The 15,150-nt window shown below is 35.0% G+C and overlaps 1 protein-coding gene across 5 annotated transcripts in view; it reads left to right on the forward strand.

The window, feature by feature from the left end:
* SMAP1 (small ArfGAP 1) overlaps positions 1–15,150 on the forward strand; it is a 199,977-nt gene that overhangs the window by 39,570 nt on the left and 145,257 nt on the right. For 3 of the 5 annotated variants that reach the window (XM_049653888.1, XM_049653889.1, XM_049653893.1), the window contains exon 2: positions 6,418–6,551. In XM_049653888.1, the coding sequence (XP_049509845.1) occupies positions 6,418–6,551 (134 nt within the window). Of the gene's footprint in view, positions 1–6,417; positions 6,552–15,150 lie in introns of those variants that run through there. The other 2 variants (XM_049653890.1, XM_049653891.1) reach the window with 2 other exon arrangements.

Consider the following 15,150-nt stretch of genomic DNA (forward strand, 5'->3'; position numbering starts at 1 on the left):
TATTCTCTTTAGTATCTTTTTTCTTTTATTTTTTAAAGTTTTATTTATTTATTTTGAGAGAGAGAGCAAGCAAGCAGGGGAGGGGTAAAGAGAGGGAGAGAGAATCCCATGATGTGGTGCTGAAACTCAGGAACCATGAGATCATGACCTGAGCCGAAGTGAAGAATCAGGTGCTTAACCTGAGCCACGTCACCCTGGAGCCCCTCCTTTTTTTTTTTTTTTCCAGTTTATTTATTTATTTTGAGAGAGAGATACAGAGAGTGAGAGAGTGGGGGAGGAGAAGAGAGAGGGAGAGACAGAGACAGTTATGAAAATACTCTTTACAGCTCAGTTGATTTTTGCCCTCCCTCTCCCCTGTCTTCCCCCTTGATCAAAATTCTCTATCCTTTGCAATTCCCTTCTTCAACAGATCAAACCAAATCCAGTTCTACTGCCTGTAATCTTGGGGATCATGGGGAAAGAAATAAAGTTAATTATAATAATGTGGGAAGAATAATTCTGGAGAGTTGAAAAGATTATTTGCATCTTTAGTCTATATTATTGGCCTCCACAGTAAGTGAGTTGGCATTTCAAAAAGTTGACACAATGAAGTAAAAGCAGTCTGCCAGTGTAAAGGAATTTTGTTTGGAAGGTTGGAAATATCATAGTAGGAGATGGAGAGTTTCCATAGTTGCATATTGAGATATGTCCGCGGCATAGTCTTGGCTCTTTCTCCCCCCTTTCTAGCATTTAAAACCCTAAATTTCTTACTTCTGAAAATGGTGTGGTAATATTTCCTACCTCACATTTATTAGGATTTCATCAGACAGTATATTTGGGAATATGGTGAACGATGTCTTGAATATTCAGTATGGTGGTGGTTTCCTCTAAAAGAACCTTCTAGCAATTTTGGCAGCAGTAACTCAGGTGGCTCAAGGCCTTAGCTATCATTTGTAAGCTAGAGGCTGCCTACATTTTTATACCAGATGTTGTGCTGCATCCAGAAATCAATAAAATGATCCTTTTCTTTTTTTTTTTTAATTTTTTTTTTTAAGTTTATTTATTTTTGAGACAGAGAGAGACAGAGCATGAACGGGGGAGGGTCAGAGAGAGAGGGAGACACAGAATCGGAAGCAGGCTCCAGGCTCTGAGCCATCAGCCCAGAGCCCGATGCGGGGCTCGAACTCACGGACCACAAGATCGTGACCTGAGCCGAAGTCAGACGCTTAACCGACTGAGCCACCCAGGCACCCCAAAATGATCCTTTTCTTAAAGACATCACGATTTCTCAGAAAAGATAGCTAAAACAATTAACTGCAAAACATTGTGATAAATGTTAAAAAATTTTTGGGGGGAATTGGAGAAGGCTTTATAGAAGAACCAGTCTTAGAAAGAAATTACATTTAGCAGTTAATGTTGTACTCTCTGTTCCTTATCTTGTTTTATTTTCTATTTATATAAAGAAAATTCAAAGTAGTTTTTCTGTTTGCTAGTCTATCATGGTAATCAGAAACTTAAGTTCCTTCTCAGAGGAGAATGCAGTTTCATCTTTTTTTTTTTTTTTTTTTTAATGTTTATTTATTTCTGAGACAGAGAGAGACAGAGCATGAACGGGGGAGGGTCAGAGAGAGGGAGACACAGAATCTGAAACAGGCTCCAGGCTCCGAGCTGTCAGCACAGAGCCCGACGCGGGGCTCGAACTCACGGACCGCGAGATCATGACCTGAGCCAAAGCCGGCCGCCTAACCGACTGAGCCACCCAGGCGCCCCTCATCTTATTTCTCAAATGGTACAAAAGCTACAAGACAAGTTTATTCAGTATATTCACTGATGATGGATATGAGTTAAGGTGCTAATATTAGTGAGGCCAAATAACATCTTCTGTTTACTGGAGCTTTTAGTGTGATTGTGGTTATGAGATAAGTAATATTAGTTTAGTTGGTGCTAGCTTATTTGTGTTGCTTTTAGTGAGATAGTGATATGGATAACTCAAAATAACCCAATATTTGAATTTTAAATAAACTTTTGATTTTTTTCTCAGCAGATTTGATTCCTAGTATGTTAAAATAAATTTTCACAATTTGAGTCATATACTCAGTAAGAGTAGTGAAAACAGATAAAGAAATATGCTGAATGCTTGAGTTAAAGCCTTGTCAAGAATATTCTAAAATCTTGCTATTCTAAATGTGCTTTGTGTATGACAACATGGGCATCACTGGTTGTTTCTTAGGAATGCAGGATGTCAGATGCCATTCCAGGGCTACAGAATTAGAATCTGCATTTTCATAATGTCCCTAGGTTTGTGTATGCACATTAGAATCTGAGAGATACTGATCTAGAACTGACTTTGCCTTTCCTTAGCTTAGTTTGAGATACAGCTGCTACAATAATTAAACCTTCCAGGTAATTACCTATTTTTATTTCTCTATTTGTTTATCTTAGATTTTTGTGTAAACTTCAGAACAAATAGCTGGAAGTATTGTAAGTGATGGAGAATGGGGAGGCAACTCTAGCTAGAACAGTCATGAGAGTCCTCTGTGAGCAGGTAGCGTGTGAATTGAGGCCTGTACAACAAAGTGGGCCAGACATGTGAAGACCCAAGGAAGAAACATTTGGGCAGAAGCAGCAACAAATGTGAAAGCATGAAGGCCAGACAGGGCATGTATGATAGTATGTGAGTGGGAGTGCTATGGTGAACTTGAAAGTGCTATTAGAAGCCTTCTTCAGAGTCAGGGTAAACCATTGAGCCTGCCATATAAGGCCTCCTGCTATCATCTCCTGAAGCTGTCCCCAAATACTTTTAATACTCTAGCCTCCAATCATACCAAAGTCTTCTACCATACCTCACCTTTGTTAACCTTTGCCAAGAATGTGTCTTGGTATATTCTGTGCCTACTGCCTACTAGTCAGCCTTTAAATTTTTAGATCAGGCTTTGTCACCTATGTGAGACCTGCATGCCTTCCAGCAGACTTTGTCTCCTTAGTTGGAGACATTGCCCCTTATGTATATTGCCTTATGCTAAAATTGATACTCCGTGTTATAATTAAGATTTATCCATGTTGATACATGCAGGTTATTCATTTTCATATTGTATGGTGAGATAATCATACTAGTGAACATATAAGTTATTTCCAGTTATTTAGGAACCATGCTGCTGTAAATTTTTTGGTACAAGCTTCTTAAATATACATGTATTAGTTTCTTTGTGTGTTTTTCAGACATATTCAGCCATGACCCAGAGAAACATTGTACAGCATGACTTGATTTATGTGTGTACGTGTGTCTGTATACACATATATGTAATCGATTTTTTAAAAAAGTTGAACAAAACTATATTTACCCTTTGTGTGATGAACTTAAATCTTTCTTCCTTCTCTTCTAAAAATAAGTACTTATTGAGATTAATGAGTTGTGACCTGCCATATAAAATAGCTGCTGTAGGGTATGTTATATGTGAGTGTGTATGTGTACTAAATATGCCATATTACATATATAGCTTGGTAAACCTATGTGTATGTGTATCTAAGCATGTGTGAATAGATTGCCTTGTAGAAGGGTTTATTCATCTAGAACTTTTACTGGATTTCACCAAATTGTTTTTTAAGTGGTTATACCTGTTTATACTTGGTTTGGCCTCCTCACTCTGGGAACTTAGCTTTTTACCTTTGTGTCTATGGTCTTACAATAGCATTTACTTGGCAGAGTTGGTAAGTACTCATTGAATAGTTTTGTGAATGAAAATTAGGATTTCATACCAGTACTTGAATGACTGCCATGTTGAACAGTTATTATTTTACCAATTTTAGGTAAATTTTACAAGTCCAGTGTTATAGAGTGAATAACCCAATTGTAATTTTGGTTAGGCTTTTAAAAGTCTATTTTTGGTAGTCCCTGGGTGGCTCAGTCAGTTAAGCTTCTGACTTCAGCTCAAGTCATGATCTCACAGCTCAGAGTTCGAACCCCACGTTGGGCTCTGTGCTGATAGCTCAGAGCCTGGAGCCTGCTTTGGTTTCTGTGTCTCTCTCTTTTTCTGCCCCTCCCCCACCCACTGTTGCGCTCTCTCTCTCTCTCTCTCAAAAATTAATAAACATTAAAACATTTTTAAAAAGTCTATTTTTGAAGGTCCCTGACTATATTAGTTAAAATGTGATAACTGTATTCCAAAGAAAGATGCATTGACAAAATTGCATTATTATTTCAATTGGTAAAAAACGATTGGGGCTAACATTTCCAATAAGTGATTTTTCCTTGCAGGAATCAATAAAATGGTTTTTGATAGTTGTATGAAGCTGTATAAAACCTGAACATCAGTTAACATTTAATTATATCTCGCTTTTTGTTCAATAGTAAATGGCCATTTTTTTCTATTACTGCTAGCATGATTCTTGTATAGTGCTTTTATACATTTGATCCCTTTGTTATCTTTGGTTATTGTAGAATGCACCACTCTGTTTGGTGCTACAACTTTTTACCTGTATGGACAGTTACTATCACATTGTGCAATTGATGCTTTCTAATTCATTCAGTCATAACATTTGCTGCATCAAAAAAAATTGTGCTATAGAGAAAAGTCTACATTTGTATTTGGCTGTGGGTCTAACATATTCTGAGGGGAATCATTCTATTTTAAGAACAAAAATGAAGGAAGCCACACTTGGAGAGTGTTGAAAATCTTTTCCCATCAGCTCTGGACTCACTGCAGTTTTGGGAGTTGTCTTTTTCTAGAGGAGGAAAGTATTGTATTTTGATTTTCAAAGTTTCTTAGTATGACAATAACTTGCACTTCAGCAGTGCTTTAAAACTTTCAAAGTATTTTCCATACAAGACTCACCTAAGAATGAGGCAGCCAATGTTGACTATACTTAACATATGAGAACCTTGTTGAGAACCTTGTTACTAGTCCAGGAAAGTTTATGCAGTTCACTGGTGGCAGAGAAGGTTGAATACGGGTCTTTTGGTTTCTAATTCATTTTGATGCTGTTAGCCATCAAACATTTAAATAGAACATATCCTAGATGTTTCTCAGGTTATAGGTATCATTTCTGAAATTTAAAAGCAGGATATTTTGGCATAAATTGTATATGCGTAAACTACCTCCTAAGGAATTTTCGAGAGGAATGTGTGTAGGTAGTTTTACTGCATTGTAATTACTGAGTTTGGTGTTATTTTGTAGATTTAACTCTCACCTTTAGATAAAAAGTATGCACTTAAAACAGAAGTCTAATGTTTTAAAAAGCTTGGTTTTTATTGATACCTCTTACTGTATATAGTTTTTTCATAATCAAGTGATTTATAAAAATCAATTAAGTATAAGTTTCTGAATAGTTGACACATAATTGCCAGATACTACTTTTATTTTTCCATTTTTACTTTAATTATATAAGCAATATATGCAAATAATCATAAGTATATTTAAAATTATTGAGAAAATACTTTCAAAGATACAAAGAATAGTATAGCGAAGGCTTTGTATTCTTGTATCCTTAATGTAATTTCTCTACAATTTTTTTCAGAATTTTTTAACCATGATCCAAAGAACTAATATTTCATAACATACCTTAGTTCATATATAACCTTTCTTAAATCAGGGTTATATTTGGGATTTATCCATTTCATAGACTTCTTGAGGCAGATGTTATTGTCCCTCATTCTTTCTAACAGTTGATTAAAAAGTTTTCCCGATGTGTTGAATGTAAAATGGGGGTTGTTGTAGTTTTAAAGGGCATTTTCCCTAACTGCTAGTGAGATCATGCATATTTTTATGTTTATTGTCCATACATTTCTTCTTATGTGAATTACCCATTCATATCTTTTTTATGTTTTTCTTTTATGTTGGTTGTCTATTTCTTACTAATTTCTACATTTCATTGAAAACTCCTTAATTTATATTTGTTGGCAGTCTTTTTTTTTTTTTTTTTTTTTTTTTTTTTTATTTATTGTGAGAGAGAGAGAGAGAGTGAGACCAAGCTGGGAGGGCCAGAGAGAGAGTGAAAACAAGCTGGGAGGGCCAGAGAGAGAGGGGGACAAAGGATCTGAAGCAGGCTCTGTGCTGACAGCAGAGAGCCTAGTGTGGGCTTGAACTCACAAACTGTGAGATCATGACCTGAGCAATACTTTACACACTTAATAAAGAACTTACTTTATACTGTGGGACATTACTGGTCCTGGTTTAAATATGCTAGTGAAAACACTATTCACATAAATTAGTTTTAAATTCTTAGGTTTGGGAAAGTTTCTAGAAAAGCAAAATTAGTAAACTCATTAAAGTTCTTGAAGGTTGATTTATAACCTTGCTGCCGGCACCATTGTAAACTTTGAGCATGTAGAATTTTGTAAGGCTTCATTGTAATTGTATAAAAATCAGTGTCTCACTTAAATGCTGTCATAATATTTATTTTAGTTTTTAATATTTATCTTTGTTTTTTCTCCTTAATTAGGTCCTCGATGGGCTTCCTGGAATATTGGTGTGTTTATTTGCATCAGATGTGCTGGAATCCATAGAAATCTTGGGGTTCATATATCCAGGGTCAAGTCAGTCAACTTAGACCAATGGACACCAGAACAGATACAGGTAAACATTTCCTTCCTGAAAGATTATTTTAAAATATTTAAAATGAGGGGTGCCTGAGTGACTCAGTTGGTTAAGTGTCAGACTTCGGCTCAGGTCACAATCTCCAGGTTCTGTGCTGACAACTCAGAGCCTGGAGCCTGCTTCAGATTCTGTGTCTCCCTCTCTCTCTGCCCCTCCTCTGCTTGCACTGTCTCTCTCTCTCAAAAATAAATAAGCATTAAAATTCTTTTAAAAAAATATTTAAAATGAATTTAAAATCTTTAATCCTTCTTATATCCAAGGGTTAACATTGAAAAGTAGTATATTAAAATGATATGTGCCACATATACAATTTGGATGTTACTTGAATTGTCCACTCACAAATGTTTATTTCTTTTTGGGTATGTAGTGAACTCAGTTTTTAGTCTATTCTTACCTAAAATGTTGATTTTGTAGTCTTTAAAAAATGAATTCCTTTTCTTTGTGTTGATGAAATTAGCTGGTATAATTCCATACTCTGTTTTGTTATTCTGTCAGTAGAGGGAGCCTGGGTAAAGATAAAGAATAAACCACCTCTTGCCTAAGAACTGACTTGAAAGATTTCCCTTCTGTACAGAAATGTTCTTGATTTTCAAACAGGGCCCAATAGTTGGAAGATAGTCCAGTTAGCAAATGTTCTAATGACTGATTTGGATTGTTTTGAGTGGTTTAGCATTGTTAGAGATAAATCTGTAATTTGAAGGGCTTGCCATTTTTATAGTGTGACAGTCTTAAATTCTCAAAATCTTTCTAATACTTAAGGATAACTGCTAAAATAAAAATGTTTATTTCTACTGGTTTTAATTTGTAATTCACAGTGAATTTATACTACTTTTTCTTATACCCTTTTTGAACTAGCCAAATATACAAATATATATTGTTGAACTTCAGTGATACTCCTACATGCCTCCAATCAGAAAACACCAAAAAGAACACAAAAATTGGCACGGATTAAAAAAAAAAAAAAAAAAAAAAAAAATTGGCACGGATAGGGTGAGGTAAGGGTGAAAGAATAGAATACAATCCTGAGGGGAGTAGATCATATAAAAAAATAAAGATTTGGTTAAAAAAAGTAAAACTTTTGTACTAAAGACCTGTTTATGCCAAAGTATATTTTAGATAGAACCAAGATTTAAATATTTAAAAGAAATTAAATCTTAGAAGTATTTGGAAAAAATAACAGATCTTTAGGCTGTAAAGTCAAACAATTCATTTAGTTCACTCTTAAGGTTTTGAGGTTTTTGCTGGCTAGGGCATAAAGGAAATATGACACTATGTATTTTCATGATCCTTGAGGAGAAAAATTATTTGTTCTATCAAGGAAGCATAGCTTTTTGAACATTGCATATAAGGCACTGTTCTTGATAGCATCTCTATAGTAACTGTGGTAACAGATTTCAAATGTTTTTTCTTAAGTTGTCTTCAAGAAAATGTGAAGTGTAGCTTGAAAATACAACTTGGTGTTTGTATTGGGTTATGGAGGTACAAAACATTCAAGACCCAAGGTATATTGCCTTTTAATGGTTCATTTCACACTAAGGATAAAACATGAAATCCATGGACAATTCAGTTCTCCAGAAATAATATTTGTCTCAAGTAAGCTGTTAAAAGGGGTTTAATGGCAGTTTATTTGAGGTAGACAGCTGTTCTTTTCCTGTAGCTTAGAGCAGAACTTCCCAGTCAGAGGGCTGCAGTTCGCTCATCTTCTGTGGAATAAGTTACCGTTAACAACAGCAAGATAGTGAATTATTAAAAATGGAAGGCTTTTGAAAACAATTATTAAGTAATACACAATTTCTGAAATTGTATTTGGACACAATTTGAATGGTTTTCAACTGTCAGTTTCTTGAAATAAGAATTATTCTTTTGGAATGCAAGACTTTCGATGAGTATCACCAGAGAATGCTCTGTATGACTTCATATACCACACTGCTCCTCTTAAAGATCAGATCTTCTGTGATAAGAAATAAGGTTAGGATGTGCTCAATTAAAAATTAAATAAGTAGACGATGAAGTTTTAGTTTTAAAAAAAAGTATGGAGAAAAAAGTATAGAGAAGGTTAATCACACAGACAAATGAGCATGACATCTAATATTCTTGTGGTGGGCCTTGTAAGTACTTTCTTTAAAAATCATTCTGGGACTGCTATTCTATAAAAATCCCCCAAGGTTCCATTCTACAGAGCACAACCTTTATCTTAACCTAGAAAATTTTAAGGCAATTGATTCTAAAAAGGCAGTAGAACAAAGTGATTTAGAAAGTTGTCTCTAGATAGTTAGGTTGCCACAGTTAGACCTGGATGAGCTTGACAGGATACTTCACTTCAGGGTGCCTCAATTTCTTCATTTATGAAATGGAATAGTGAGAGTATCCAATTCTGTAGGTTGTTGTGAGGATCAAATAAGTTAATATGAGGAAAGCATTTAGAACAGCACTTGATACATTTTAAATACTCGATGTTAGCTTATCAGTTATTAGTAGTATTTATTCATTTGTTCATTAGGTAAAACCCTCAGTACTGCTGCCTTGAATATCTTTCTGATCCATGCAACATAGCTTCTTAGTAAATCCACTGTGATGAATTGGTTGTTAAATGTACTACTGAGTAAATAAATAAATTGACTCGTTGTGTGGTATTATTGAGTATAAATTACTTTTTTGAGAATATTTGTGAAGTATAATTAATTCATTTTTAGTAATATTGCATGTTAAGGCATTTTGAGATGATTAGGTGATCATATTGGTTGTCTGTTGAGGTTGCTCCTATTCAAATTTAAGTTTATCCTTTTGCCTGTAATGGTAGGTATGTTCCATTTAATCCACTTCTATTTATACCTCTGCATTTTATTTTTTTACTTAAAAAATTGAAGTATAATTATAGAGACAATAATTTACAGATATAAGTGAGTTTTATGTGTCTTGGCAAATGTCTATACTGTGTAACCAACACCCCAATGAAGATATACAGAGCATTTCCATTATCCTAGAGAAATTACTTGTGCCAGTTTAGGGGCAACTACTACATTGACGTCTGTACCTTTAGGTTGCTACAGGCTGAGATTTTTATCTTTTGGATAAGGAAGAGTGAAGATCACAGTGTGTTTTAGTGTTCCTTATTCATATGACATTTTATAAGAATTTCTTTGATTTAAAAAAGAAACAAAACTTGGGAGATTATTATTTGTAGAGAGAATTACTCTACTGCATATAGATCTACCCTGTGTCTTCTCTTATCACCCCCCTGCCCCGCCAACATTTCATGAAAATTATGCTTCTAGTTTTCAAAGATGGTACTTAGTTTTGGGTAGTTATATATATTTTTAGATCTTTAATAGTAAATGTGGAAACATGATTTAATCTCTGAGCCCAGTCAGACTATAAGTAAAAATGTTCTTTTTTGTATCTCTGTAAAATGTAACTACGTACTAAGTTTTGCTTCAGAGCTTCTTATCAACTGATATTATACGTATGCCATATTTATGTCAGTTATTTATATACATGTTGTGAGTGTGTGAACCAAGTTTTAGGACATCTATCATATATCATTGCTGTGTTAAAATAGCTATATGCTTATTTTTGAAAGAAAATAATTTATCTACCAAAACTTATTTTGATTTTTATTAGCATGGAAATAGAGTTACTCACCTTACATTTTAATCAAAATTCCTTTTTGAAATGTGGTTCTTGGTCAGATTAAATGTCTTTAATTTTGAGTTTATTGTCAGGCACTTTTCAAATTTTTGGAAAGGACTATGTACTTTTATAAATACCTTTTAAAAAAAATTTTTTTTTAATGTTTATTTATTTTTGACAGAGAGAGAGACAGAACATGAGCAGGGGAGGGGCAGAGAGAGAGGGAGACACAGAATCCGAAGCAGGCTGTAGGCTCTGAGCTGTCAGCACAGAGCCCGACGCGGGGCTTGAACTCACAGACTGCGAAATCATGACCTGAGCCGAAGTCGGATGCTCAACCGACTGAGCCGCCCAGACACCCCTTTAGCCTTTACTTTTTATTATGTACTGGTTTGTTAACCCCAAGTATTACCATTTTCCTACATGATTTAAATTTTTTAATTATTCATTTTTCAGTGCCTTATTGAAGGAGTTAAAATGAAGAATACCTTATTTTTATTACAGAGGAACATTGCTTGTGCTCTTGTTTCTTAGCTTACTTTGTGCAGAGTCTTGTAAATGGTACTAATGAAACATCTTAGTGAGATTTTGTCCCTATTGCAAAGTATACTCCATATATTTGGTATTTATCGTGATAACGTTTGGACCACTTTTAATACTTTATCTGTAAATCTTTTAGTGATACTCTCTCTCAGGTTGTTTACTACTGACTAGTGTCATTTATTGGTATGGTACTTAGTATTTTCTTGGGAACACCAAGGCTACACAACTGAAATTTATCGTTTATAAAGTATATCATGGGGAACTTCACATTTGAAATTGCCAGTCTCCATAGATACATGATTTATCCTTAGTGAACTTGCCTTTGACATTTGTAGGCATTTTTACCCTATCTTAATATCTTTACCATTTTTACTTTAGCTTTGACTATATTTTGGCTGGAAGGAAAGGTCTTTATTTTTTAAATGTTTTATTTATTTATTTTTGAGAGAGAGAGAGAGAGAGAGAGAGAGAGAGAGCGCGCGAGCAATCGCAGAGTGTGAGGGGTGGAAGGGCAGAGAGAGAGGGAAACACAGAATCTGTAGCAGGCTCCAGGCTCCGAGCTGTCAGCACAGAGCCTGACCCCGGGCTCGAACCCATGGACAGTGAGATCATGACTTGGGCTGAAGTGGGAGGCTTAACTGATTAAGCCACTCACGGGCCCTGAAGGAAAGGTCTTTAAACCCAACTGTTTTCACATCGTTGTTTCCGATTGTAACATAAGAATAGAAGCTTTCTTTCCTCTCATTCCATCCAACCCTAGTGTTTTTGCTTTGACTTGCAGCTTTTTGTTTTCTTGTTTTAGGGACAGAATAGTCGGGGCTTGGCTGCTAGTTTCTCTGCCTTTATTTTTCATTTGCAGCTTTCCTTCCTGCTTTTCCACCCAAGAATTATACTTATTTGGAGGCATATTTAAATTCTTTCTTTTTCTTTGAAATGTATTACTTACACCCTTCTGCCATAAAAAAGTCTTCCTAAAATACCACCTTCCCCTCAACACACAGCTCTTGGCTTGTTCAGCCACTGAACATTTATTAAGTACTCACAGTGTGCCAGGCACTGTATTCTAGTGACTAGCTCTAATCTTCCTTTAGCAGTTGAATTTCTCAAGCAAGATCTTTACCCACTATTTCATTTCTTTACCTTACTTCTCCTTCTTTTAACTCATTTCTAGTCCCATCATTCTGCTAAGTATGTACTCCTAGAGAATACTAGTTTACCCCTAATGGCCAAATCCAACTCTCCTCCCTACTCCTTGGTCTTCCTGCTTCACTTGATACTACCCACTGCCTTCTTGAACCTTTTTCTTTGTAAAAGAAGTTGAAGTTACTATTCTACATCTTTTATTTGGTTTATTTAGTCTCTATTTTTTTTTTATGTTTCTTTTTTTTTTTTTTTTTTTTTACTATTTCTTTTTCTGGTTTTTTCCCCCTTTTGGACATTTTCTACAGTTTTGTCTTTAGCCCTATTGTTCTTTAGTCTTTCTCCATAGGATAACCCATTTACTCTCACGGATTCACCTGTTATTTTTTTATGCAGATGGTTCTCCCCTGTCTTTCCAGTAGTGACTTCTATAGTGAATGTCAGTTATTTTTTACATTGCCTGTTAGAGACCTTTGGTATTCATGGATTTATCATTCTTAAGAAGCCTTGGATATCTTTGATATGAAGTGATTGGTAACTTTCCCAGGCATTCATTTTAATTGTATTAATTGTATGTTCTATGAGGCTGGAGTTGGCCAATTCAGTTGATTCCATAGCACTGGAATTTCACCATGGCTTTACATATCTGTTCATCTTTGTGTATTAAGTAATCCTTGTGACATAATTAACAATTTTGTTGCTTTATGAAAAATACTTTGCTATGAAACAAAGGAAGCTGGCTATTAATGCGACGATAGAAATGAAGAGAAATGAATAGTTATGACCAGGCATTTTTTTTTTGTCAGATAACATTATGCGTTTGAGTAGAATAAAGAACAGAATATCAAAATTAACTGTTGCTCTATAGCAGTATCAATAAAACCTCTATATGTTTCATATGGAAACAGGAAAAAAAGATTTATGAAATTGTTTCAGTGTTTCAGTGTAGGAAATTTTGGCTACAGTCATAGTTATTAATGGGTAGCATTTATAAATGTTAAGATTGGAAGATGCCTACTAATCAGCAGCTTGACACATTTAAAATTTAAATAATAATCTGGTTGTTCAGACTGGTTTCTTAGTTAATGTCATTATTCTGGTTAATCTTAAAAGCTTGTGGTGTCCTTTGGTTCTTCTCTCTTTTGTGTGCCTCTGTATTCCATCAGTTCTTAATTCTTTTGTTGCTCCTGTTGCTTTCCATTCTCATTTCTCCTGCAATGTCCACAGCTCTAGCTTATTCCTGATCTTCCTATTCACTGTCACCTCCCCATCACTTTTACCTACCACATTCAGAATAATCTTTCTGGAACATTGCTTTGGTCATTTGACTTCTCTTCTGAGAGATTTGTATTGGTTCTCCTCTGAGAATCATAAAAGTTTTATTTTCCTTAAATTGGTAATCATATACTTCTGCCATCTGGCTTCATTGTGTGTCTGTGACCTTACTCCAGATGCTCGACAGCAGATCTCTTTGGCTGTGTAGAGACAGCTGTTCCTGTTGAATTCTTCTGTGGTGTGTATGTTTGTTTTTTGTTTTGGTTCTGCTGTTGTTGGAAATGTTTTTTGCATATTCCTTTTTTCAAACCGAATCTCCATTCTTTAAAACCCAATAAATCCCTACTGTAATAAAGCTTCTACTAAATATGACTTGTGCCTAATTATCTACTACCATATATTGTTATTTACCTTTGTGCATGTCTGTTGGGTTAATTGTAACCTTCCAGTAGTTAGAAACTGTATCGTATGTGTATTTGTAGTCCTTGTGATGGCCTCCAGAATACTGGGAACACAGTATGTGCTTAATTTTTGTTAATGGCACACTGAGAACAATCTTTGGTTTGATATAATTCTGTGAGATAATGTTTGCTATAGTTAGCACTGAATGGGGTAAATGGAGAAAATGAAAAAAAAAATCAAGCATATGCTCTCAATTTGTCCTATATTATTTATACAGTCTCTTTTTTTTTTTTTTTCATTACCTCTGTCCTTTTCTTCCCATGTTCCTATATACTTTTAAATTCTCCACATACAGTAGCTGTAGGGAGTATAACTTAAGCTAGTGTGTGGAAGTTCCAAGGTAATATATGCAGGTACTTGAAAGGCAGTACTTTCTAGTATTTCAGGCCATCCAAAACTGAAACTGATTGCCTTGAAAAGTAATGATTTTGCCATTATTGGAAGGGTTTGTGCAGAGCCTGGGCAACTACTAGGAAATCTGTAGCTGGGATTCAAGCACTGAATGGGAAAATGAGAAATAATTTAGATGACTCTGAAGTCTCTTCCATTCTTGATCTTGAGATTCTTTGATTGTATGTTCAGTCTCTTTGGTTACCACAGAAATTGAAATAACACTTTAATTATTTGCGTTTGAATAAGAATGGTATATTACAGTTAGAGATGTGATTCAACTTTTTCCTTAAAGTCAAATTCTACCTTCGAGGATAAAAATTCCTGCACTCTGGGGTAAATCATAAGAAGGTGGAATGATTCTCAGATTAAGTCAGAAAGACAAGTTCTAGAAGTGTTTTGAACAGTTTTGTTCTTTATGCTTTCATAAGGAAAAAAAATCACTAGCTAAATGGATATAGATTTCTATTTTAACCTTGTTATTCTTAGAAATACCTGCTGTCAGGTAACTTGGTAGCTTTTAGTTTAATTTAGTAATAGATGTGTGATAGTATTGACCTGCTTGTCTTAATTAATTAATTAATATTTTATTTTTTAATCTTTATTTTTTTTACATTGTAATATCATTTATTTTTTTTAATATGAAATTTATTGTCAAATTGGTTTCCATACAACACCCAGTGCTCATCCCAAAAGGTGCCCTCCTCACTACCCATCACCCACTCTCCCCTACCTCCCACCCCCCATCAACCCTCAGTTTGTTCTCAGTTTTTAAGTCTCTTAGGCTTTGGCTGTCTCCCTCTCTAACCTCTTTTTTTTTTTTTCTTCCCCTCGCCATAGACTTCTGTTAAGTTTCTCAGGATCCACATAAGAGTGAAAACATATGGTATCTGTCTTTCTCTGTATGGCTTATTTCACTTACCATAACACTCTCCAGTTCCATCCACGTTGCTAAAAAGGGCCATATTTCATTCTTTCTCATTGCCACATAGTATTCCATTGTGTATATAAACCACAATTTTTTTTTAATATATGAAATTTATTGTCAGATTGGTTTCCATACAACACCCAGTGCTCATCCCAAAAGACGCCCTCTTCAATGTCCATCACCTACCCTTCCCTCCCTCGCACCCCCCCA

This window comes from Panthera uncia (genome assembly GCF_023721935.1).
Source record: "Panthera uncia isolate 11264 chromosome B2 unlocalized genomic scaffold, Puncia_PCG_1.0 HiC_scaffold_24, whole genome shotgun sequence".
In the NCBI taxonomy this organism is placed as follows: Eukaryota; Metazoa; Chordata; class Mammalia; order Carnivora; family Felidae; genus Panthera; species Panthera uncia.